The sequence below is a fragment of the Thalassophryne amazonica genome, chromosome 20 (assembly GCF_902500255.1).
Source record: "Thalassophryne amazonica chromosome 20, fThaAma1.1, whole genome shotgun sequence".
NCBI classification, from domain to species: domain Eukaryota; kingdom Metazoa; phylum Chordata; class Actinopteri; order Batrachoidiformes; family Batrachoididae; genus Thalassophryne; species Thalassophryne amazonica.
In genome coordinates, this window is record NC_047122.1 from 37,163,972 (window position 1) to 37,191,137 (window position 27,166).

Here is a 27,166-nt window from a genome sequence, read left to right on the forward strand (position 1 = left end):
GGCAAACAAAGTGAAAATGCAAAGAAAAAGTGACAATGTGGTGGAAAACGAACATAAAGTTGTGGTTTGTTTATGACCCGGAGTACAAACATGTTGAGGCAGTTAGCTGTGTAGGCTAACACTTACTGACAGGACCACTTCCATTTGCCTTGTCATCCCTTCTCCACTGGGAACCGCACAAACTGCACTTTTCACAACTGCTTCAGTGATTGCAGCTGAAAACAAAATAGTACACCATTTTTCCATATGAAGTGATGCTGTGTTTATGTTGAGCAATGGGAAGGCTGTCCCCGGACGTGGTCAAATCCTGTGATATCACGCAGGGATTCAAATGAGACTGTGCTGCCCTGTTAACTTTACACCTTTGAAACGTTTATTTCTATATAGAACAATGAGTTAATATCACAAACCTGCACCTGAAACGACCAAGCAGACAACAGTGTGCTATAGCTTCTGCACAGTTTGCGTGTTTTGGCTGAAAATTCTCAAATATTCATGATTCCACCCAAAAAAGAATCTGCAAAAAGATTTTAATTGACATTGTTTTAATCATTCTTGGTTCAATTTACAATTTTTCTTTATCATTCTTGCAAAGGTAAACACATCTGTTGGTGGCTGTGCCTGACATGGATAAATGCTTCACGTCCGCTTCCTGCAGCGGAATAAACTAACGTTAAAGAAAAGCACATTCCCTCACACACACTTTGCATATTCAGAACCTACAAACCACTCCTTGACAGGTACAAATTTCTAAATGCCACATACTCCAAATCGCGGACAAAAATGTTCCACACAGACACACACACGCTTGCTCACAGGGAAACACAGGCAAAAGACTCATGTGCTCGCACATTCATATCTGGTACATTTCATAAATATACATTTCAATGCAGACGCCTATGTTTGGAAAAGCACGGTGCCCCTAGGAATGCTGCGCTTCTGTCAACATTCATCTCTCTGTATGTTCATCGTTGCTCTTCAGTAATCAGATTACCTGTAACATGAGAGCACGTTTGGTGTGAATAACCCTCTTACAACGGAACTCTGGGATTTTTAAACCTGGGCTCAAAGGCCCTCATCAGCAATCAACTTGTAATGGCTCAGTGGATATCAGCGGTGCTGGATGACAGCAAGGCTAAGGTAAGCAGCTAACTGTAAAATCATCTATTTAAAAAAGTTTCTTTACATTTAGTTTGCCTGTGTAGGAGTCCCCTCTATGGTAAGAGATGCTTATAATGACATTTTTCCTGTTCAGTGACAAGAAGAAGCCACATACAATCAGCTTATGTAGCCACTTAGTCTGTGACAGTGTTTGAGTGCAAAATAAATACTGCACTAATTAAAATCATTTTTCTCCCGAGTGAAAAGATGAACTCCAACACATCTAAAAAATAGAGCCCAGGCTGAAAAATTCTGGAGTTTACCTTTAACATCTTTTTTTGAAGTACATCTGACTATTAATCTACACAAGCAAAATGGTGCAGTAAAAATACAACAGTTTTAAAAAAAATCATTAAAAAAAATGGCACAATAGCTTGTTGAGCAAATGCTTACAATGCACACGAATTAATAAATGAACATTTTGAAATAAAGCACAACATTGCCAGCCTATTTGTATTACAATATAAAAAAAAGTGAAATTCTGTTTTAATTGCACATTCACGTTTTTTTTTTTTTTTTTAACAAAATGGCGGCAGCGTTACTTTGAGACTCAGCATAAATTCTTCTCAGGCACCTGGCACGCTTTGGCGACTGTATGGGATCGTTTCTGTGGTGACTGTGACTGCTGTAATGGGTATCAGTACTGACTAGTTGGGAGCCTCTGAAGTGGAAAGCAAATCAACGGGGCTGTCCAGGTTTAAAAGGGAACTTGCTGCCGAGAGATACTTTAATCGTCATAATTTAGTCCCGTTCTGAAAGATTCCGATGATCGCTGTCACAAGAAAGGGCTGACATCCAGGAAATCGACACGGAGAGCCGAAGGTAAATGGAACAAAGCACACAGCTACCACATCTAAGTGCCATCAAATTACTAGTCCAGAGCCTGCATTTTATTTGAGGGTTGTTATAGTGTGAAGGCGAGAAACACAGACAAATGACTAGTTCTGAAAGGGCACTTGCTATCCGCTAAGAAATGATTCTTCACTTAGCACAAATTTATTGGTATTTTGGGCGTGTGGAGGAAATGGAAACGACAACACTCACGAAGTTGCCAGCAGATCACACGTATGAAAACATTCGTCATTGTCCAAGACAGTCGACGCCATTGACTGGTTACAAACATCGTGAAGCCCGGAGAAGTCAGGTCCAGAATCCCCGTCGTTACATTAATCCATCAGCATACTTGGGACATGTGTAACATTCACAGAGATGCCCGTTATTTTGGAGTTTTCCCTCAAGTCTTTCATAAACTTCTCATCAGTTCCTCAGGCATTTGTTCATCTCTGTCATCTCCAGGCGAATCTCATTTTGAACACTGGCTATATGTTGATGACGTCCAACATCACATGGAGTGTGATAAACACTGACTGTGGAAAAGGCCTCTCCTCTCCTCTCTTTTTTTTCTAATCAGTTCAAGGGATTTTTTTTTTAAGCACGTTTTTCTTCTGCGTCATGATTGCATTTCTATTGCACATCTACTCAACTGCGTTTCTGTCAAAGTTCACGACAGACATCCTGGTGGATACAAAGCCCTTTGAGCAAGGTGGTTGGGCTGTGCGTGATGCATCACCCTTGGGCAACGGTTGCTAGGACAAAAGGGTGGCGGATGCCAGCAGCATGGCCGCAGTGAGAAGAAGGCGATCGCGTGACGGACTGCTGCCGCTGACGCTTTTCTCCAGCTTGGGAACTTCGGGGTTAAATTCATCTGGAGGCAAAAACACAGAAAGAGAAAATGAGATAAATGAGTCACATTATTAATTCATCAATCCAAAGGCGATGGGTGATGCATGCAAATTGTTCATTAACATATGCAAAAAAGGCAACATGATGCAATTATCAACAAACTACCAATTATCATCAGCAGTGCTACATATGGTCGTTTTCCCCATGGGATGGAACATTAAAAACACTTCTGTTTTTGATCTTTTTTTTTTCCTCTCCCCACGTAAGCCTCTTTACACACTAATGATGTTTTTATCCTAGAGGGATTTCAATCAAACCAAATTACTACAGCTTTGCCATTGATTTGGCGCAACAGAACATTAGCCTGAGGACAAAGAGAGGGGAAAAGCCGCAAGAACACATTTTGTAGGCTTTAGTAAAAAAAAGAAAAAAGTGTATTACACTGAGTCATTGTACTCTGTCTCTACATAATGTTCCCCATAATATCTAGAATGTTATTACATACTAAAATAAACCAAACAAAACCAATAAAATCAGTGAAACATAGAAAAAACGAATAGCTTTCATTTATGTTTTTAACACTTGCCCACAATAAATACAAATATAATGCAATGCTGAAATATCCTCAGCCATATTGTTGTCTTTAGAATTTGCTGTCGTTTAATTGGTATTCCAATGCAAAGTGTGTATATATAATATATATAGTTATTAACATTAATTATTAAGATCCTATTGTCTTACTTACAATTTGTATATGTTCAATAAAGCCCCTCTATCAAACAATCAATCAGTCATAAACAGTATTTACGTTTATGAGCTTTTGACAAGAGCGGAAGTTAGCTTTGAGTTCGCATAGTGTGCACGCTGATGTCTGCAAAATGTCTTGTAAATCACTCTAGAGGTGTTATCAGGTTACAAAAACAGTGTTTTCAGTTTTAGAAGTGTTTATTTCTTGCTAGCTTTTACATAATATATGACAAAGACGTTATATTTACACAAAAACGAAACAGAGTTTGTAGCTAGCTACCAGCATGTGATGTCACCATGCTAATGTCCCCTAAATGTCTTGTAATTCACTTCAGAGGTGTTAGGTTCCAAAAACAGCATTTTGAGTTTTTGAAGTGTTTATTTCCTGCTCGCTTGTACAGAAAATATAAGAAATGTGTAATTTAAACATATAAATGAAGCATTTTTAGAGAGACCTGCCCCCAACATCACTGTGCCGCTCTAGAAAAAAAAAAAACGGAACAGACTGAAACAGAATGTGACTTTTTAACCTCTTGAAATACCTCTTAAAATAGGCCAAGGTTAGCCATCTTTGAACTTGTCCAAGGTCTGTGTCCCAAGAATGTTTCCTGTCAATTTGAAGACTCTGGCAGTAAGAGGACTGGATTTATGCTGAGACAGACGGACAAACAGACAGACGGATGCAAAGTCTACCCGAAGGCCATATTAAAAATGTTACCAACAGTGCTTCTTTGCAGCCTGTGTTGATTTGATTGACCAAGCTGCTCTCTGGGGCATCCTAAGGATTCACAAGATTCCCAATAACTTTGTGGACACTAGAGATGGCCTACAGATAGGAACTGTGAGTGCTGCGCAGTAGAATCTGGTGTTCATCAGGGATGTATGCTCGTTCCTACACTGTTCCATGCTAGCAAGAAGTGGTTGTTGGTTCAGGTTCAGGAAACCTGTAATTTATGTGCTCTTGTTGGCAAGGAAATGTGTACAGACTTCAACTTTGCCGATGATGCTGTGATCTTTGTGGAATCAATGGACACCCTGTTTGCAGAACTTCAGAAACTGAGTGAGGAATCGAAGTGTCTGGGTTATCGACTGTTCTGAATCAAGAGTAAGATTCACTTCCTGGACTTGACCATCAGAAGTTTTGCTGTATATGGCAAAAGTAGATACATTCACTTATATTGGCAGTGATGTCCATGTCTCTTGGTTCCCAATCTCTGGAATCGAGAGATGCCTGGGAAGAGCTCATGAGGTCAATCAATCAATCAATCAATCAATCAATCAATTTTTTTATATAGCGCCAAATCACAACAAACAGTTGCCCCAAGGCGCTTTATATTGTAAGGCAAGGCCATACAATAATTATGTAAAACCCCAACGGTCAAAACGACCCCCTGTGAGCAAGCACTTGGCTACAGTGGGAAGGAAAAACTCCCTTTTAACAGGAAGAAACCTCCAGCAGAACCAGGCTCAGGGAGGGGCAGTCTTCTGCTGGGACTGGTTGGGGCTGAGGGAGAGAACCAGGAAAAAGACATGCTGTGGAGGGGAGCAGAGATCGATCACTAATGATTAAATGCAGAGTGGTGCATACAGAGCAAAAAGAGAAAGAAACAGTGCATCATGGGAACCCCCCAGCAGTCTACGTCTATAGCAGCATAACTAAGGGATGGTTCAGGGTCACCTGATCCAGCCCTAACTATAAGCTTTAGCAAAAAGGAAAGTTTTAAGCCTAATCTTAAAAGTAGAGAGGGTGTCTGTGTTGTGAAAGTGTAGGAACACGGACCCACAACAGGGGGCGCAATGAACGGACAATGGAGGAAGGTGAATAACAAGGTTTACTATTGTGAAACGAGCACAATAAATACAACAATCACAATTTGGGGTCGAATCCGCTGGTGTCGTGTGGGCAGGCCCGAAGGTAGGAGACGTCCGTCTCAGTCGAACCAGAACCACCCAGATCTCCTCTGCCACCGAACCCTGGAAATACTGGAACCGCCAAGTCCTGAATTCCCAGGTGGCCACTGCCTCCGCTCGTCGGATCCGGTACTGCTGGTGGGAGAGAGCAACAACACACAGGTGTGGATGCGACCGCACCCAGTAACGGAGAGGGGAGAAGCCGCCTCCACCTCTTGTCAATGTACAGCAGGAAGGTGAGTACTTATCCAAGCAATGAAGCTACCAGTAGTCAACAGTCCTGAAAAGGTTTAACAAGTTTAGCTGGTTGTTCAGAATGTAAATGCAGAGAATATTACCTCAGTCTTAGGCGATATCTTGGCACTGAGGTGGAGACGCCGTCCTCCTGATATACCTCTGTGCTGAGTGGAACAGCTGTGTCTGGTGATGGGTGACAGCTGTCACCCAGGCTACTCCCATAAGGCGGCAGCGCCCTCTGGTGCCTGGAGCCCGCACTCCAGGCAGGGCGCCCTCTGGTGGTGGTGGGCCAGCAGTACCTCCTCTTCAGCGGCCCACACAACAGGACCCCCCCCTCAACGGGCGCCTCCTGGCGCACGACCGGGCTTGTCCGGATGGCGACGGTAGAAGTCGGCCAGGAGGGCCGGGTCCAGGATGAAGCCCTTCTTCACCCAGGAGCGCTCCTCGGGTCCGTACCCCTCCCAGTCCACCAGATACTGAAAACCCCGGCCCATCCGACGGACATCAAGGAGCCGGCGGACAGTCCAAGCCGGTGCTCCGTCGATGATCCGGGCAGGAGGCGGCGCCGGACCCGGGGTGCAGAGGGGTGAGGTGTGAAGGGGCTTGATCCGGGAAACATGAAAAACTGGATGGATCCGCAGTGAGGCCGGAAGCTGGAGCCTCACTGCGGCGGGGTTGATGACCTTGAGGATCTTATATGGTCCGATGTACCGTTCTTGGAGTTTCGGTGAGTCAACCTGTAGAGGAATGTCCTTGGTGGACAACCAGACCTCCTGCCCAGGACGATACTTGGGGGCCGGGGCTCGCCGCCGGTCTGCATGTTTCTTCGCCCTCGTCCGGGCCTGCAACAAGGCAGAGCGGGCGGCACGCCACACCCGACGGCACTTCCGTAGGTGGGCCTGGACCGAGGGCACACCGACCTCTCCCTCAACCACCGGAAACAAGGGGGGCTGATACCCCAAGCACACCTCAAACGGGGAGAGGCCGGTGGCTGATGACACTTGGCTGTTGTGGGCGTACTCGATCCAGGCCAGGTGGGTACTCCAGGCCGTCGGGTGCGCGGCTGTCACACAGCGAAGTGTCTGCTCCAGTTCCTGATTCGCCCGCTCTGCCTGCCCGTTGGTCTGGGGGTGGTACCCAGACGAGAGGCTGACCGTGGCCCCCAGTTCCCGGCAGAAGCTCCTCCAGACATGTGAGGTGAACTGGGGACCGCGATCGGAGACGATGTCTGATGGTATGCCATGCAGACGGACGACGTGGTGGACCAGGAGGTCCGCTGTTTCCTGGGCCGTTGGGAGCTTCGGGAGGGCCACGAAGTGGGCCGCCTTGGAGAAACAGTCCACTATCGTGAAGACGACGGTGTTTCCCTGGGACGGCGGGAGACCCGTGACGAAGTCCAGACCGATGTGGGACCAGGGGCGATGAGGCACGGGCAGTGGCTGTAGCTGCCCTGAGGTCTTTCTGTGGTCGGCCTTGCCCCTGGCGCAGGTGGTACAGGCCTGGACGTAGTCCCGGACGTCGGCCTCCAGGGATGCCCACCAGAAGCGTTGCCGGACGACTGTCACGGTCCTACGCACCCCTGGGTGACAGGAGAGCTTCGAACCGTGACAGAAGTCCAGGACTGCAGCCCTAGCCTCTGGTGGGACGTATAGTCTGTTCTTTGGTCCGTTTCCGGGGTCCGGGACACGGGTCAGGGCCTCCCGGACGGTCTTCTCCACGTCCCAGGTGAGGGCGGCCACGATAGCGGACTCCGGGATGATGGGATCCGGGGGATCCGACGGTTCCGTTTTGACTTCATCTTCATGCACCCGGGACAATGCATCCGACCTCTGATTCTTGGTCCCGGGACGGTAGGTAATCCGGAAGTCAAAACGGCCAAAGAACAGTGACCAGCGGGCTTGCCTGGGTTTCAGCCGCTTGGCGGTCCTGATATACTCCAGGTTCCGATGGTCAGTGAAAACCGTGAATGGCACGGCTGTTCCCTCCAACAGATGTCTCCACTCTTCAAGGGCCTCTTTCACAGCAAGGAGTTCCCGATTGCCGACGTCATAGTTCCGTTCAGCGGGGGTCAACCTGCGAGAAAAATAGGCACACGGGTGAAGGACCTTATCGGTCTTCCCGCTCTGGGAGAGCACCGCTCCTATCCCTGAGTCCGAGGCATCCACTTCAACCACTAACTGGCGGCTAGGATCGGGCTGCACCAGAACTGGTGCAGACGAGAAGCGCCGTTTCAACTCCTTGAACGCGGCTTCGCACCGATCCGACCAGGTGAAGGGGACTTTTGGTGAGGTCAGGGCTGTCAGGGGGCTAACTACCTGACTATAGCCCTTAATGAACCTCCTGTAGAAATTAGCAAAACCGAGGAACTGTTGCAGCTTCCTACGGCTTGTAGGTTGGGGCCAATCTCTCACCGCCGCAACCTTGGCCGGATCAGGGGCGACGGAGTTAGAGGAGATGATGAACCCCAAGAAGGACAAAGAAGTGCGGTGGAATTCACACTTCTCGCCCTTCACAAACAGGCGGTTCTCCAACAACCCCTGCAGAACCTGACGGACATGCCGGACATGAGTCTCAGGATCCGGGGAAAAGATGAGTATATCGTCCAGATACACGAAGACGAACCGGTGCAGGAAGTCCCGCAGGACATCATTTACCAACGCTTGGAAGGTCGCGGGAGCATTAGTGAGACCGAACGGCATGACCAGGTACTCAAAATGGCCCAACGGGGTGTTAAATGCCGTCTTCCATTCGTCTCCCTTCCGGATCCGAACCAAATGATACGCATTCCTAAGATCAAGTTTGGTGAAGATATTGGCTCCATGCAAGGGGGTGAACACTGAATCCAACAGGGGCAACGGGTATCGATTGCGAACCGTGATTTCGTTCAACCCCCTATAATCAATGCATGGATGAAGCCCGCCATCCTTTTTACCCACAAAAAAGAAACCAGCACCCATCGGAGAGGTGGAATTCCGGATCAACCCGGCAGCTAATGAGTCCCGGATGTAGGTCTCCATTGATTCACGCTCCGGCCGTGAGAGGTTGTACAGTCTACTGGACGGGAACTCACTGCCTGGAACCAAATCAATGACACAATCATACGGGCGGTGAGGAGGAAGCGTGAGAGCCAGATCCTTGCTGAACACGTCAGCGAGGTCATGGTACTCCGCCGGCACCGCCTTCAGATTGGGCGGGACTCGGACCTCCTCCTTAGCTTGGGAGCCGGGAGGAACCGAGGAACCTAGACACTCCCGATGGCAGGTTTCACTCCACTGAACCACTACCCCGGACGGCCAATCGATCCGGGGATTGTGCTTTAGCATCCATGGAAACCCCAAAACCACACGGGAGGTGGCCTGAGTCACAAAGAACTCGATCACCTCCCGGTGGTTACCTGACACCACCAGAGTTACTGGAGGTGTCTTATGCGTGATTGGTGGGAGTAGGGAGCCATCTAGTGCCCGAACCTGCACAGGCGAGGTAAGAGCCACCAGAGGGAGCCCTATCTCCCTGGCCCATCTACTGTCAAGCAGATTCCCCTCAGAGCCCGTGTCCACCAGTGCTGGGGCCTTCAGGGTTGAATCCTCAAACAGGATTGTAACTGGGAGTCGTGTAGCAATGTGGGTGTGTCCCACGTGAATGTTTTGGCCCACCCCTGGCCCAGTCTCTAGGGGCGGGCGTTGGAGTTTAACCGCTCGGGGCAGTCGTTTGCGAGATGCTCACTCGAGCCACAAACATAACAAGCTCCGTGGGCCCGCCTCCTTTCTCCAGGTGCCCTAAATGTTGCCCTGCTCGTGTCCATAGCTTCGTCAGCAGGGGGAGCCATAGGCGCACGGAGCGCAGGAACAGAGGAGCGTGGGGAGGGCGGAGCTCGATCGGACCCGGAAGGGAGAGGGACGACGCGTGCCTGGCCACGCCCTTCGCCTCGTTCCCGACGGCGTTCTTCTAACCGGTTGTCGAGTCGTATGACTAGATCGATGAGCCCATCTAAATCCCGCGGTTCGTCCTTAGCCACCAGGTGCTCTTTTAGGACCAGTGACAGTCCGTTTACAAAGGCAGCGCGGAGGGCAGTGCTATTCCAGCCGGATCTCGCCGCCGCGATGCGGAAGGCGACTGCATAAGCAGCTGCGCTCCGACGCCCCTGTCTTATTGACAGGAGTGCGGTTGAAGCGGACTCTCCTCTGTTGGGATGATCGAACACCGTTCTGAGCTCCCGTACAAACCCATCGTATGTATGAAGGAGCCGTGAGTTCTGCTCCCAGAGCGCTGTAGCCCAAGCGCGTGCCTCCCCGCGAAGCAGATTTATCACATAAGCTACTTTGCTAGCATCAGTCGCGTACATCACGGGACGCTGTGCGAAGACGAGCGAACACTGCATCAGAAAATCCGCGCACGTCTCCACACAGCCTCCGTACGGCTCTGGAGGGCTTATGTATGCTTCTGGGGACGGAGGAAGGGACCGTTGAACGACCAGTGGAACGTCACTTTCACGCGCAGGGTCCTCGGGAGGGAGAGCCGCAGCGGCGCCCGAAGGGCGCGCCTCCACTTGTGCGGCGAGAGCCTCCACCCTGCGGTTTAGGAGAACGTGCTGCTCGGTCATTAAATCGATCCGAGAGGTGAAAGCGGTGAGGATCCGCTGCAACTCACGATTACCCCTCCCGAAGCCTCCGACGCGCCTTGGTCTTCCATTGGCCGTTCAACAGCCGGTTGACGCCTCTCGGGGTCCATGACGCTGGCCGAGATATCCTGTTGTGAAAGTGTAGGAACACGGACCCACAACAGGGGGCGCAATGAACGGACAATGGAGGAAGGTGAATAACAAGGTTTACTATTGTGAAACGAGCACAATAAATACAACAATCACAATTTGGGGTCGAATCCGCTGGTGTCGTGTGGGCAGGCCCGAAGGTAGGAGACGTCCGTCTCAGTCGAACCGGAACCACCCAGATCTCCTCTGCCACCGAACCCTGGAAATACTGGAACCGCCAAGTCCCGAATTCCCAGGTGGCCACTGCCTCCGCTCGTCGGATCCGGTACTGCTGGCGGGAGAGAGCAACAACACACAGGTGTGGATGCGACCGCACCCAGTAACGGAGAGGGGAGAAGCCGCCTCCACCTCTTGTCAATGTACAGCAGGAAGGTGAGTACTTATCCAAGCAATGAAGCTACCAGTAGTCAACAGTCCTGAAAAGGTTTAACAAGTTTAGCTGGTTGTTCAGAATGTAAATGCAGAGAATATTACCTCAGTCTTAGGCGATATCTCGGCACTGAGGTGGAGACGCCGTCCTCCTGATATACCTCTGTGCTGAGTGGAACAGCTGTGTCTGGTGATGGGTGACAGCTGTCACCCAGGCTACTCCCATAAGGCGGCAGCGCCCTCTGGTGCCTGGAGCCCGCACTCCAGGCAGGGCGCCCTCTGGTGGTGGTGGGCCAGCAGTACCTCCTCTTCAGCGGCCCACACAACAGTCTGTCTCCCTGATCTGAATTGGGAGCTGGTTCCACAGGAGAGGAGCCTGAAAGCTGAAGGCTCTGCCTCCCATTCTACTCTTACAAACCCTAGGAACTACAAGTAAGCCTGCAGTCTGAGAGCGAAGCGCTCTATTGGGGTGATATGGTACTACGAGGTCCCTAAGATAAGATGGGACCTGATTATTCAAAACCTTCTAAGTAAGAAGAAGAATTTTAAATTCTATTCTAGAATTAACAGGAAGCCAATGAAGAGAGGCCAATATGGGTGAGATATGCTCTCTCCTTCTAGTCCCCGTCAGTACTCTAGCTGCAGCATTTTGAATTAACTGAAGGCTTTTTAGGGAACTTTTAGGACAACCTGATAATAATGAATTACAATAGTCCAGCCTAGAGGAAATAAATGCATGAATTAGTTTTTCAGCATCACTCTGAGACAAGACCTTTCTGATTTTAGAGATATTGCGTAAATGCAAAAAAGCAGTCCTACATATTTGTTTAATATGCGCTTTGAATGACATATCCTGATCAAAAATGACTCCAAGATTTCTCACAGTATTACTAGAGGTCAGGGTAATGCCATCCAGAGTAAGGATCTGGTTAGACACCATGTTTCTAAGATTTGTGGGGCCAAGTACAATAACTTCAGTTTTATCTGAGTTTAAAAGCAGGAAATTAGAGGTCATCCATGTCTTTATGTCTGTAAGACAATCCTGCAGTTTAGCTAATTGGTGTGTGTCCTCTGGCTTAATGGATAGATAAAGCTGGGTATCATCTGCGTAACAATGAAAATTTAAGCAATACCGTCTAATAATACTGCCTAAGGGAAGCATGTATAAAGTGAATAAAATTGGTCCTAGCACAGAACCTTGTGGAACTCCATAATTAACTTTAGTCTGTGAAGAAGATTCCCCATTTACATGAACAAATTGTAATCTATTAGACAAATATGATTCAAACCACCGCAGCGCAGTGCCTTTAATACCTATGGCATGCTCTAATCTCTGTAATAAAATTTTATGGTCAACAGTATCAAAAGCAGCACTGAGGTCTAACAGAACAAGCACAGAGATGAGTCCACTGTCCGAGGCCATAAGAAGATCATTTGTAACCTTCACTAATGCTGTTTCTGTACTATGATGAATTCTAAAACCTGACTGAAACTCTTCAAATAGACCATTCCTCTGCAGATGATCAGTTAGCTGTTTTACAACTACCCTTTCAAGAATTTTTGAGAGAAAAGGAAGGTTGGAGATTGGCCTATAATTAGCTAAGATAGCTGGGTCAAGTGATGGCTTTTTAAGTAATGGTTTAATTACTGCCACCTTAAAAGCCTGTGGTACATAGCCAACTAACAAAGATAGATTGATCATATTTAAGATCGAAGCATTAAATAATGGTAGGGCTTCCTTGAGCAGCCTGGTAGGAATGGGGTCTAATAAACATGTTGATGGTTTGGATGAAGTAACTAATGAAAATAACTCAGACAGAACAATCGGAGAGAAAGAGTCTAACCAAATACCGGCATCACTGAAAGCAGCCAAAGATAACGATACGTCTTTGGGATGGTTATGAGTAATTTTTTCTCTAATAGTTAAAATTTTGTTAGCAAAGAAAGTCATGAAGTCATTACTAGTTAAAGTTAATGGAATACTCAGCTCAATAGAGCTCTGACTCTTTGTCAGCCTGGCTACAGTGCTGAAAAGAAACCTGGGGTTGTTCTTATTTTCTTCAATTAGTGATGAGTAGAAAGATGTCCTAGCTTTCCGGAGGGCTTTTTTATAGAGCAACAGACTCTTTTTCCAGGCTAAGTGAAGATCTTCTAAATTAGTGAGACGCCATTTCCTCTCCAACTTACGGGTTATCTGCTTTAAGCTACGAGTTTGTGAGTTATACCACGGAGTCAGACACTTCTGATTTAAAGCTCTCTTTTTCAGAGGAGCTACAGCATCCAAAGTTGTCTTCAATGAGGATGTAAAACTATTGACGAGATACTCTATCTCCCTTACAGAGTTTAGGTAGCTACTCTGCACTGTGTTGTTATATGGCATTAGAGAACATAAAGAAGGAATCATATCCTTAAACCTAGTTACAGCGCTTTCTGAAAGACTTCTAGTGTAATGAAACTTATTCCCCACTGCTGGGTAGTCCATCAGAGTAAATGTAAATGTTATTAAGAAATGATCAGACAGAAGGGAGTTTTCAGGGAATACTGTTAAGTCTTCTATTTCCATACCATAAGTCAGAACAAGATCTAAGATATGATTAAAGTGGTGGGTGGACTCATTTACTTTTTGAGCAAAGCCAATAGAGTCTAATAATAGATTAAATGCAGTGTTGAGGCTGTCATTCTCAGCATCTGTGTGGATGTTAAAATCGCCCACTATAATTATCTTATCTGAGCTAAGCACTAAGTCAGACAAAAGGTCTGAAAATTCACAGAGAAACTCACAGTAACGACCAGGTGGACGATAGATAATAACAAATAAAACTGGTTTTTGGGACTTCCAATTTGGATGGACAAGACTAAGAGACAAGCTTTCAAATGAATTAAAGCTCTATCTGGGTTTTTGATTAATTAATAAGCTGGAATGGAAGATTGCTGCTAATCCTCCGCCCCGGCCCGTGCTACGAGCATTCTGACAGTTAGTGTGACTCGGGGGTGTTGACTCATTTAAACTAACATATTCATCCTGCTGTAACCAGGTTTCTGTTAGGCAGAATAAATCAATATGTTGATCAATTATTATATCATTTACCAACAGGGACTTAGAAGAGAGAGACCTAATGTTTAATAGACCACATTTAACTGTTTTAGTCTGTGGTGCAGTTGAAGGTGCTATATTATTTTTTCTTTTTGAATTTTTATGCTTAGATAGATTTTTGCTGGTTATTGGTAGTCTGGGAGCAGGCACCGTCTCTACGGGGATGGGGTAATGAGGGGATGGCAGGGGGAGAGAAGCTGCAGAGAGGTGTGTAAGACTACAACTCTGCTTCCTGGTCCCAACCCTGGATAGTCACGGTTTGGAGGATTTAAGAAAATTGGCCAGATTTCTAGAAATGAGAGCTGCTCCATCCAAAGTGGGATGGATGCCGTCTCTCCTAACAAGACCAGGTTTTCCCCAGAAGCTTTGCCAATTATCTATGAAGCCCACCTCATTTTTTGGACACCACTCAGACAGCCAGCAATTCAAGGAGAACATGCGGCTAAACATGTCACTCCCGGTCCGATTGGGGAGGGGCCCAGAGAAAACTACAGATCGATGGACAGAGGTGTTTGGAGATGCTAATATGTTTGCTGAAGCAGGAATGTCCAAGTCTTTTGGGTCTTGGTGCTTCCTGCCTTCTTGTATGGTTGTGAGCCTTGGGCACTAACTAACTAAGGCAATGACTGAATCTATTTGGTACTTGGTCTCTTTGGAGGATCCTTGGATAGCACTGGAATGGCTTTGCATCAGACAAAGAATTATTTAAAGAGACTCAGATGAGGGGTATCATGTGCATTGTGAGGGAACCTCAGCTATGACATTTTGGCCAGGTGGAACATTTCTCTGGGCATGAACCAACATGCAGGGGCCTCAGTATTGAGTACCTCAGCAGTTGGATGCCCATATTTGACCTGACTGCAGAAGAAAGATGGTTACATTTGGGATGAGGGGATGGACTGCTTGTTTGCCAGAGTGGTTGCAATCCAGGACCAAAGGCAGTTCTATGGTGTGGTGGATGCTTCAACAAAAGGTCATGCGAAAAAAATCATTTTCAGCCTCAGAATGTCAAATATCCATGCCACGTATTTTAGTTTAACTGCTTAAAATCAGTTTAAGGATGAACAAAAGTCACTTTCATATGAGCTGCAGCTATTTCACATTTTGTGCACCAAATCATTCACAATTTGCACACGCTTCCATTAAAATATCATTACAGTGGCGTCCTGGGAAACGTGTCAGTGCATAAAAATTTAATTAAATCATCACAGACTTTTCTGTTTAATGACAAAGGCATCACAATAGCGAGATGTTTCAAAGGGCTGTTTCAGTACAAAATTAAAAAAATGTAAAGACTAATGACTACAAAGTCAGACAAAGGAACTGGTAAGAGATATCAGGTCAAGACAATGAATCCATGACAGCTGATGTCTATGATGAATGTACAGAATTTTGCTACCACATCTGTCTGAGGATAAAATCATCTGACCACGCTGGTTTGTCCAGGATGTCTGTGGACGTCGTCTGCGTCATAGCCGTTCTAAGTAAAACACAAAGCGTCTGACTTCAGCAATGCACGTGATGAACTGAAACAGAAAACTCTGTGTGTGAAGGCACAGGGTGCAACCAGTGAAGAAACGGTATCCAGAAGAAGCAGCTCGCCCTTTACACGTACAAAAACACCTGCACGTAACAAATTCCACATCAAGATGAAGTTTCTGCGATGTGTCAGACTTGTCTGTGGGTGGTAGGAAAATTTTGCAGATTTAGAAATCAGACGTTATGGACATCTTCGATCTGAAGAGACCGTCCTTGGAAGTTAAATGTGGCGGATGCCTCGGATCAGAACACGTTATCAAAGTACAACACATGAAATCACAGTAGGATCATATGATACAGTCGATTTGATGGAATAGGATAATCAAAGCTGAGCAAACAGGGCACAGTTTCCAAACACGGGAAACCAAAAATGGTGTCGGAACCATCAGGCAGAGTCTGAAGAATGGTTCCGTAGGCTGAAGAAGTCCCCTCAACAGCAACACCACAACATGGCAGGCTGTGAAGGTGGTGGCGCATTTTCACCATCACGGTTGAGATTGCTTTAAAGGGCCAGAGCTGTTGTTTTAATATAAAAAAGAAGAATCTTTGCAAATTATGCAACTTTTTGACTGTGACACTCCTACAGCCGCACCAGTCTCATGCGCTGACTCATGTGCATTGGTATGTGAAGTGCAATGTCTTTCTTTCAGGCCTGTACTGGACTTTATTACCGACCCGGCCTGTTGTTTTTGGGCCTGTGTGCTCACACAATGACAAAGCAGTTTGAGTTCATGAAAAATTAAAAGTCAAATCAAATCAATTTTATTTATATAATGGCAAATCACAACAAACAGTTGCCCCAAGGCACTTTATATTGTAAGGCAAAGCCATACAATAATTACAGAAAAACCCCAACGGTCAAAACGACCCCCTGTGAGCAAGCACTTGGCGACAGTGGGAAGGAAAAACTCCCTTTTAACAGGAAGAAACCTCCAGCAGAACCAGGTTCAGGGAGGGGCAGTCTTCTGCTGGGACTGGTTGGGGCTGAGGGGAGAGAATCAGGAAAAAGACATGCTGTGGAAGAGAGCAGAGATCAATCACTAATGATTGATCTCTGCCCATGTTTGGGCAGAGATCAAAGTCAAAGTCAAGGCCAGTGTCAAACGTTTATAGTTGATGTGGCCAAATTGTTATATCATAGATGATGTTTAGAATGGCTATTTGGATAAAGACAAACCGCTGGTTACAATTAAACACTAATCTGAAGTCACACAGTATATTTCTACTGGTCAAATGACATTTGACCTTGAACAACTCAGACTCAAGGTCCTTACTGTTTATCTCACTCAGTGTTTGCCAATTCTGGTCTTTGGGGGCATAATAGTGGGGCAGATAACTGAAACAATCATGTAAATGGTGATACAAACACCAAAGTTGGCACAAATACTCCTTAGACATTACTCTTTTGAAAAAACTGACTGGCCACTTAATTTTCAATCGGTTGCCAGGTCGGGGTCAATTGAAGCATTACACAGGGGTCAAAATTAAAAATGCTCAGATCATATTGAAAACTACACCACATTATTTGTCTGATTGTAAATATTCCAAAAAGGTATAGTTTGGACTATCTATGAGTGAATGATCAGGAGTTATGTGGTAAAAACAGCAAAAATGGTGACAAAGGTCAGTGTCAGTTTGTACAGGGGTCAAAAGTTAAAGTTCCTTCAATTTTGGTAAAAAGTGATGCAAATTATTGACTGAGCTAATAGGATTAATAAATGGAATCGTTTTGATTGTGTTGAATGTTTGGTCTCCAAAGTAAAGGTCAAACAAGGTCAACGTCCATTGGATTCTATGACATGTAACATATGTTACCCTGTAACATGATAACTAAGCATGATACATGGTCCAAACTATTACTTTTTAAAACCCTGCTTCCCTGTCGTATGGCTAGCATACTGGCATAGTATGGTACTACACTTTCTATCCTTTTAAGTTAATTTATTATTAAAGAGAGCGTGCCGCGGCCTCAACTTTATCTAAATTCTGGGTCTTTTAGTGAAGCTTAGGGCTAGTGGCTGGCAATCACCTTAGTATTTCTTCCGTTTTTCTTGTTGCTTAATGCTGACAAATTACACTGTATTTTTTGTCTTTCTGCTGCCTGATGCTGTTTTTTTCTCTCTGTTTGAGGTGCGCCTCCATCCAAAGATGGGTGTGGTGTCTGTTTCTGTAACCCTCCTGTTCTGTGCACTAGCAGTTTCCTTTATACAACCCCTGGCAAAAATTATGGAATCACCGGCCTCGGAGGATGTTCCTTCAGTTGTTTAATTTTGTAGAAAAAAAGCAGATCACAGACATGACACAAAACTAAAGTCATTTCAAATGGCTACTTTCTGGCTTTAAGAAACACTATAAGAAATCAGGAAAAAAAAATTGTGGCAGTCAGTAACGGTTACTTTTTTAGACCAAGCAGAGGGAAAAAAATATGGAATCACTCAATTCTGAGGAAAAAATTATGGAATCATGAAAAACAAAAAAACGCTCCAACACATCACTAGTATTTTGTTGCACCACCTCTGGCTTTTATAACAGCTTGCAGTCTCTGAGGCATGGACGTAATAAGTGACAAACAGTACTCTTCATCAGTCTGGCTCCAACTTTCTCTGATTGTTGTTGCCAGATCAGCTTTGCAGATTGGAGCCTTGTCATGGACCATTTTCTTCAACTTCCACCAAAGATTTTCAATTGGATTAAGATCCGGACTATTTGCAGGCCATGACATTGACCCATCAATGACTGTGGAAATTTACATGTTCTCTTCAGGCAGTCATCTTTATAAATCTCATTGGAACGGCACCAAACAAAAGTTCCAGCATCATCACCTTGCCCAATGCAGATTCGAGATTCATCACTGAATATGACTTTCATCCAGTCATCCACAGTCCACGATTGCTTTTCCTTAGCCCATTGTAACCTTGTTTTTTCTGTTTAGGTGTTAATGATGGCTTTCGTTTAGCTTTTCTGTATGTAAATCCCATTTTCTTTAGGTGGTTTCTTACAGTTCGGTCACAGATGTTGACTCCAGTTTCCTCCCATTCGTTCCTCATTTGTTTTTTTGTGCATTTTTGATTCGACATATTGCTTTAAGTTTTCTGTATTGACACTTTGGTGTCTTCCTTGGTCTACCAGTATGTTTGCCTTTAACAACCTTCCCATGTTTGTATTTGGTTCAGAGTTTAGACACAGCTGACTGTGAACAACCAACATCTTTTGCAACATTGCGCGATGATTTACTCTCTTTTAAGAGTTTGATAATCCTCTCCTTTGTTTCAATTGACATCTCTCGTGTTGGAGCCATGATTCATGTCAGTCCACTTGGTGCAACAGCTCTCCAAGGTATGATCACTCCTTTTTAGATGCAGATTAATGAGCAGATCTGATTTGATGCAGGTGTTAGTTTTGGGGATGAAAATGTACAGAGTGATTCCATAATTTATTCCTCAGAATTGAGTGAGTCCATATTTTTTTCCCTCTGCTTGGTCTAAAAAAGTAACTGTTACTGACTGCCACAATTTTTTTTCCTGATTTCTTATAGTGTTTCTTTAAGCCAGAAAGTTGCCATTTGAAATGACTTTAGTTTTGTGTCATGTCTGTGATCTGCTTTTTTTCTACAGAATTAAACAACTGAATGAACATCCTCCGAGGCCGGTGATTCCATAATTATTGCCAGGGGTTGTATTTGTTTTGTGAATTGTTTTGTAAATGGTGTCAGTAGACGTGTCACCCCTTGGAGTTTGGTCTGCTTGAGGTTTCTTCATCAAATCATCAGAGTTTTTCCTTGTCACTCTCTTGGTGCTATACAAATGAAAATAGATTGAATTGAATTGAAATTTAAACATAGCATTGACCGGACTGAGATATGCACTTTAACTGGCTTCCTTTAAGACCAGATTATAAGGTTCTGTTGCTGACTCATAAGACCCACTATGTTCTTGTGCTTACTTATCTTGCAGAACTTGTTAAGTCCTATCTACCAGCTCATACCATGTGGTCTCAGGGTGTGGGTTTGGTTTGTGTGACGAGGGTGAACGATAAGGCAGCAGGCTGCACGGCCTGTTCACATTGTGCCCTGACGTTGCACAAGTTTGCCAGCAGACCTCAGAAGGTCTACCACTGTTCTTTCGAGTGCCTCAAGGTGACTTATGTTATGATTTGGTGCTTGAATTGAACTGAACACCATCATCTGTTAAGACCCGTCATTACTGCTTGAACGGGCTTGCTTGGCTAAAATACGCTGTCAATGTAACAATGCAGATGAAATTCGCCTGGGTTGTTGGTTGTCCATTGCAAAGCAAAGCCTTGATACCACTGCACACACACATACATTCATTACCATCATGTACTGCAACCCAAAGGTTGCAGATTCTTGGAGGCAGAGTGCAAGAATGTTCCCGGAACATTTTGTTTGAGGAACATTCAAGTGAAATGACATTAATGACCTGCACAAAACCCACCGATATGAGCCTCATTAAAAGGTCAGCGCTGTTCCGACGTGCTTCACTTGAGCGTATATGCGACAGATTTTAAGAAAATCTGCACACATAATGAGACATTAAGACCAGAAGAATCCGAGGATGCCTGTCCCAACTGCTACATATTAAAATGTTTCCAGCTGCATTCTTTGCTCCACCACCTAATTTATCATTCAGCCTTTAACCCTCCACCACTGGAGTAGACACTCAGTACAGGAGGAGAGACTTTAAGGGCGAGTATGTCACAGATGGAAGAATGCACAGAGTTTACTAAGTGGGTCTGCAGTGAGAAGCAGGAAGGCTATGATTAATTCAAGCAAGAAGCAGCGAGATTGATGCTGAATTCTTGTAGCACATTAGTGGCAATAAGCAACAACATGTCAGTTTATGATGAGACGCACTCTGCCGGAACTAATCTTTGCTGTTTGGAGCATTCACAGCAGCAGCAGCAGAGGTCTACTGCAAAAGCACAGAAACACAAATCATAGAGGGCCTGAATGAACATGTTGGTGAATCCAGAGAAGGTGCTGCAGTTAGTAACAACGCCATTAGCAGAAAAACAGAAAGTGGTGGTTTTGACGTGGAGCCGGTTCCGTAGGCCGGTCTGGTCCCGAGGCTGCGTTGGTGAGTGGGTGTCCAGTGGTCAGTGAGGCCATCACGCCGATGGATTGTGTTTAAGTGTGTGCATGCGGGTGCATAAATATGCGCGTCCTGATTTTGTTATTCCTCCCAATATGTTCAGCATCACAGTGCCAGAGGCGATACATGTTTTTTCTGATTCCCTGCCAGCGTGCATGTATTTTATTAAACCCTACGTAAGCTCGAGCCGGAGTTACCGCTGAGCGATTCGTCCACCACTGAGCCTTTCTTTCTGCACCCCCTTTTTTTCCTTCCACCACTTAATTTATTTTAATCTCAGCTTTATCTATGCTTCTCACCATCAGCACTTTCTCTCTTTCACTGCCTTTTTCTTGTCTTTTATTTGTCTGACACTCTCCATTTCGGTTTCTTTTCCTCCCACTCTCTCTGAAGGTACTGATGAGCTCTTTCAGTCCGACTCCGCTAGTCTCACTTTCCATCTCGGCCGGGTCACACTCTCTTAGGCAGTGTCACGGAATGCCTTCAGAAACAACGATGTTAAATGAGCCCTGCCGAGCAGCTTTTGTTTGAAATGGTGATGGAAGAATAGGAAGAAAAATAGCAGATTTATGTAACAACTCAGCTGCACAATGGGCTTGCTGACTGATGTTGTACTCTTTAGGTAAACACAGACCTTTTGTTCCTTATGGGACCTCTTCTGACCTCATGGATTTTGCTGCAGAATAAATGCAAATACACACACACACACACACACACACACACACACACACACACACACACACACACACACACACACACACACACACACACACACACACACACACACACACACACACACACACACACACACACACACACAAAACTGCTCTGTCTTTGCAATACTGCACAACAGAAGTCACCACGTGTAACATGGGGTTGAATGCCTTTACGTGGTTGTAAACGCAGTATCCAGTACACACAGGATTATACTGTTAAATCACTAATGTCCCATTGGCCCAACCCATAATATGCTACTGCAGAAAACAGTACCATGTGGGCTATAAAGTAAAGGTTTGCTGTTCAACCACATGCGGTTTGTGCATTTTGTCACCTTCATAAAGGCGCTGACATTTATGCTCAACACAAATATAAATGCAACACTTTCGTTTTCACTTCCTTTTGTCGCAAGCTCAAATAAATGAGATTTATTCTACACACAAGTCAAGTCGAGTCTGGGAGCATGTGTTGGTGTCACAGAGCTCTGCATCTGTGACACCACAAAACTGCATTGGGTCCCGGTTGGCAACCACCAGTGGTGGGCACAGCTGACCAAAAAGTTATCCTTGATAACGCTAATAGAAAAGTTTAACTTTTATAACGCTAACCCGATAAACCACTAAAAATTTTAGCAGAAGCTACAGCTAATTGATAACTTTTAGTAATGACTCCAGTGCACTGTCAGCTACTGACAAGCCAGTTTTAAATTTAAGCACCACCAACGCTTTTGAGTAAAATCAAAGGCGATCACAAACCCAACAAAAACAACGAGTCAGAGCTTCTGTCTTTGTGCATCCTGCCCACTGCTGTACGGAAGAGTCATTTACTTTTAACATGGAACCGCACAGACATGTGGCAGTAAACATCAAAAGCAAAGCAGTTTTGACTCATGGCTTGATTTATAAACCAAACTAATTCCGGACACTTTATCGACATTAACATCAACTCTGTCATTTTTACAAAGTGAAAAATATCGCAGATATCTTTTAGTTTTAGTTCAGTGCAACAAATAGCGACAGTGTGATAGTTGGTCGCTATTCACACTCCCATCCAGTAGATGGCAGTGGTCTATGCATTTTGACTCAGTGTTCTTTGCATTTTGCTTCACAGCTGCCTGACTGCTGCAAAACACGTAACCGACAGGAACTAACATGTATGATTTTAGGGGTTACAAATGTTTTTGACCATTCTCCTTAACTCACTATGCCAACAAAAAAATGTTAGCAGACTAAAAGTTAGCAGAATTAAATTTATCAGAAGCTATGGTTTTCGAAGTTAACTGAAAAGCAAATCCGCTAACAAAAAAGTTAGCATTGCTAATTAGCATTTAGCGGAACTGTGCCCACCACTGGCAACCACCCAGACAGACTAGTCCATCCCCACCTCTCAAAAGCAATCATCTATCTATCGTAGCCTGGTGCAACGTGGGCATCCCGTTGGCCTTTTCCAGCCACTGCGGTCCTCAACGATGAGGTATCCAGGAAATCAGCACATGGCCAAACTGTTGAAATTGACACTCCCTCCCAATGCAAGTGATACTTCTCATCTGAGTGTCCCTATAATAAGGTTCGAAGGACTGAGTTAGATTTTAGTGACATTTGAGGTAAAAAAAAAAAAAAAGAAAAAAAATCAACTTTTTTTTAGCTGGACTGAAAATATATCAGTTTAGGGTCAAATTTTCTTGGGAATCTGAAAATGAAATCATTTATGTAAAATCTGGCAGGAGAGATTGCAATGATCACGACAATACATGAAAAATTTGTAAAAATGAATACAAAATTTTGTTGTAAAAAAGCTTGATCTCATTTTGGAAAAGGGTTTAGGCCAAAATAATGTAAACAGTTTGTAGCTCATACAAATGGGTATAATGGATTCTATTTTGGCAAATCTACATTCAAAATTAAGTGAATGTAAGTGTTTTTTTTTTTTATTAGAAACAGTATGTATTTTTTTCACAAATGGAAAACCGCTAGAAGTAGGGTTAGTAAAAGTGTAAATTTTACTTATCTAATGTTAGAGTAAATTTATGTATTGGGTACTGCATGTTCCCAACAAAATACAGAGAGATTGATGTATAATAGTTGCAGGTTTATCATTATATCAACTCAACAGGAAGAATCAAAAGCCAAATTGTTACCAAGAAGCTCAAAATTTCCCCCCCAAAAAAAGAAGAAAAAATGTCACACAACATCTGTTGATGAAACTGGCTGGTATGACATCATTACTTACTGCAACCACTGAAACTGATACTTATTCAAAAGAACACAACATAACCTCTTATTCTAAGGTTAATAGTAAGTAATTTGCAAGCTGCAACAGGATTTATGTGGGTGTTCAAAATATTGCATCACCCAAAATTGGTCATTTTCAACTATTTTTGGAAAAAACATGCAAAAAGTCAAATAAGGGCTGGACATACAACATTTTTGATGTTTTTTATGAAACTACACCATTTTGTTCTACAAGAAAAACAAAACATTTCCTACAGGGCCTTTATTTATGCCACAATATTTATTTCACAGTGATGTCATAAAAATCTAACTCAAAGTTTCAACCTTATCCCAACTAACCACTTATGAGGTCTATTAGAAAAGTATCAGACCTTATTATTTTTTTCAAAAACCATATGGATTTAAATCAGGTGTGATTGCATCAGCCAAGCTTGAACCTTTGTGCACATGCGTGAGTTTTTTCACGCCTGTCGGTTGCGTCATTCGCTTGTGAGCAGGCTTTGAGTGAGGAGTGGTCCACCCCTCTCGTCGTTTTTTTCATTGTTTAGGAATGGCTCAGAGACTGCCGCTTTGCTTGATCAAAATCTTTTCAGAAACTGTGAGGGACATCAAAGTGGACACCATTCGAGAAATTCAGATGGTTTTTGGTGAAAATTGTATGGGCTTCAAAGAGATTATGGAGTGTTACTGTCGCTTTAAGGACGGCCCAGAACATGGCGTTCAGACAGCTGTTTTTGCAGGAGTTTTTGTCATGGAAAGAGGAGAGGAGGCTTCGCGCGTTGCAGCGGTGCCGCATGGCGCAAAGCAACGCTGTGATGAAGCCTCACAGGACATGTTCTGGCATGTCCAGGCACATCCACAATTTCTCGGATAATCACTCGATGGAAAAACCACCGACAGCTGTCTGAATGCCATCTCAAAGCCGTTCTGTGAGACCAAAACAGAGGTGGTTTTGTCTCGTTCCTGTAGCGAATCCATCGTGACGCGCGAAGCCTCCGCTCGGCTTTCCATGACAAAATCTCTTGTTAAAAGTGAAATCTGCCGGAAAATGGTTGATGTCCAGCTCTTGTGATAACCAGAGAAATGGCACACAATGGTCACGGATCCATACAGCCATCCGTTTAGAAATGAAATGGTCGCTCAGCCTGTCGATGGCGGCTTCGGAGCGCGGCACGTCCCACAGCCGCTCTGGGCCATCCTTAAAGCGACAGTAACACTCTGTAATCTCTTTGAAGCCCATACAATTTTCACCAAAAACCATCTGAATTTCTCGAATGGTGTCCACTTTGATGTCCCTCACAGTTTCTGAAAAAATTTTGATCAAGCAAAGCGGCAGTCTCTGAGCCATTCCTAAACAATGAAAAAAACGACGAGAGGGGTGGACCACTCCTCACTCAAAGCCTGCTCACAAGCGAATGACGCAACCGACAGGCGTGAAAAAACTCACGCATGCGCACAAAGGTTCAAGCTTGGCTGACGCAATCACATGTGATTCAAATCCATATGGTTTTTGAAAAAAATAATAAGGTCGGATACTTTTCTAATAGACCTCGTATTTGACAAAGTCTTTCCAGTTTATACATTTTGCACAACATTAAAACAGGAAGCTCTGGCTCTGATAGTTGCTTAAAACATCACATTTTTGTGACACCACAGCTTCATTTCTCTTTGTAACATAGCACAAATTATTCCATGTAATATGGAGTTGCATCAGGAAGGGTATCCGGCGGAAAATTTGTGCCAGATCAGGATGCAAATCCACCTCGGATCTGCTGTGGCGACCCCGAGTTAAAACAAGGGAACAGTCGAAGGTACTTAGTTACCCGATTACACCAGTGCGACTCTCTGCACTTCAACAGTCCGTCTTTAACTGCTTGTCATTTCTCATCGTTAAAGATAAAACAATATCCAATAAAAACAATATCTAATTAACCTATCATGGCAAGTTCCATCATGATGCGCTTTCATGCTCACAGCCAATGGAGGCGTAATTTTCCATCATCTCCTCATTGAAAACAACATCCAGGTTACTGTCAGTACAACACATTTGCTCACTACACTCCAGTTTACAGTCAGTTTGATCATATAAATCAACAAGTGGAGTTGGATGTGCTCCAAATGCACGTGCACTATGCATTTTAAACCGTGCACCATCGATTGTCATCGATCGATTGTGTAATTTTTATTTATTAACTTTTCAGCTACAGCCATGTGTTGATCTGTGTTTGGCAGTTGGCTGTCATTTGTTTTTTGGGACAAATCAAACACCAAAGTGACATCACTCACCAATGTTGTGTATGTTCGGCCTGACTGTGTAGTCGGGGGACGTCTGACTGGAGTCGTCATCTGCTTGGGAGACTGAGCAACACGCCACATATATGCAAAGGTGGACGTGGAGAAAGAGTTGAAAATGAAGAAGACGGGAGGGAAAAATCAGAATCCAGAAGAGAAATTACTGTGCATTTTTAGATACCATCAAATTCTAAAGAGATTTACTGAACCATTTAATAATTTCTGCTTGAAATCTTGGACTGAAGATTAAAACATTTGGCAACCAGGGGACAGAAAGCATTATTACACTGGCTGTTTGTCTAGACAGGGATTTACATTCAGCCTGCTTTGCTGAATTATCCATGAATGAAAGATTTGCATGTGGCGCTTTGGGTGCGCGTGTGCATGTGTCTGTGTGAGCATACCATTCCGACACATAATGCGCTACAAGTTATCCGAACGGAACAGTTGGAGAATTTGTGCAGCTTCTTTTTATGGTTTCAATTTTCACTGATCAAAAGCAAATTGCATGAATATTCAAGTTTCTTTCTTATCTGAAAGTTGGGCACGGCTCAGGGTATATACAGGGAACGATGAGGTGACAGAGGCGATGCATGCTTTTTGATTGTGAGCTGTTACAATGACCTTGCAAGGTAAGGGCTGTAGACTGTAAACCGACTGCTCATGCACATGCAAAAAAAAAAAAACATTTATGATGGAGTTGCTTTCGTTTGCAGGGAAACACGTGCTCGTGGTAAGATGCAGAAACACACACAAATGTATGCATGCAGTCATTGCGTGTATGCATGCACATGTGAGTTCGCATGCAAGCACACATGCATGCACGCACATACATGCATGTGCGTGCATGCATGTATGTGTGCATGTGGCATGTTAAGGTGATGTGTACACAGGGGCTGACACCAGCCTGAGTGTGGGATGTATTAGTGCTGACAAGGTTAGAGAAGAGGGGGAGGCTTTCAGCACTGGGCTCTCTGATCAAAGGCCTGCAGGGGAGAGGGAGCAGGCTGCCGGGGTAAAAATAACACACACGGTACAGCAGCAGGCATCAAAAAGAAGGGAAAAAGAAAGGGAAGCAGAGACAGACAGTGAGGTAGACAGACAGAGAGGGGGGGTGGAGAGAGTCAGCAAGAAGAATGGCTGGATCCTGCAGCTGATTTGATTTTTTTTTTTTAGCATCTTTTATACCATTTGAGCACACACACACACACACACACACACACACACACACACACACACACACACACACACACACACACACACACACACACACACACACACACACACACACACACACACACACACA

The 27,166-nt window shown here is 44.6% G+C and overlaps 1 protein-coding gene and 1 long non-coding RNA gene across 2 annotated transcripts in view; one reads left to right on the forward strand and one right to left on the reverse strand.

Annotated features, from left to right (window-relative positions):
* Positions 1–535: 535 nt before the first annotated feature.
* The window catches only part of efna3a (ephrin-A3a), a 170,918-nt gene continuing 144,287 nt past the window's right edge, over positions 536–27,166 (reverse strand). The window contains exons 4-5 of the mRNA XM_034160757.1: positions 25,855–25,926; positions 536–2,866 (exon numbers count right to left, since the gene is read on the reverse strand). Coding sequence (XP_034016648.1) covers positions 2,748–2,866; positions 25,855–25,926 — 191 coding nt within the window. The 3' untranslated portion in view covers positions 536–2,747. The remainder of the gene's footprint in view (positions 2,867–25,854; positions 25,927–27,166) is intronic.
* Positions 680–27,120, forward strand: LOC117501797. Its single transcript, XR_004558089.1, has 3 exons — positions 680–785; positions 19,408–19,412; positions 27,057–27,120. It is a non-coding gene; the product is annotated as an uncharacterized LOC117501797 (long non-coding RNA).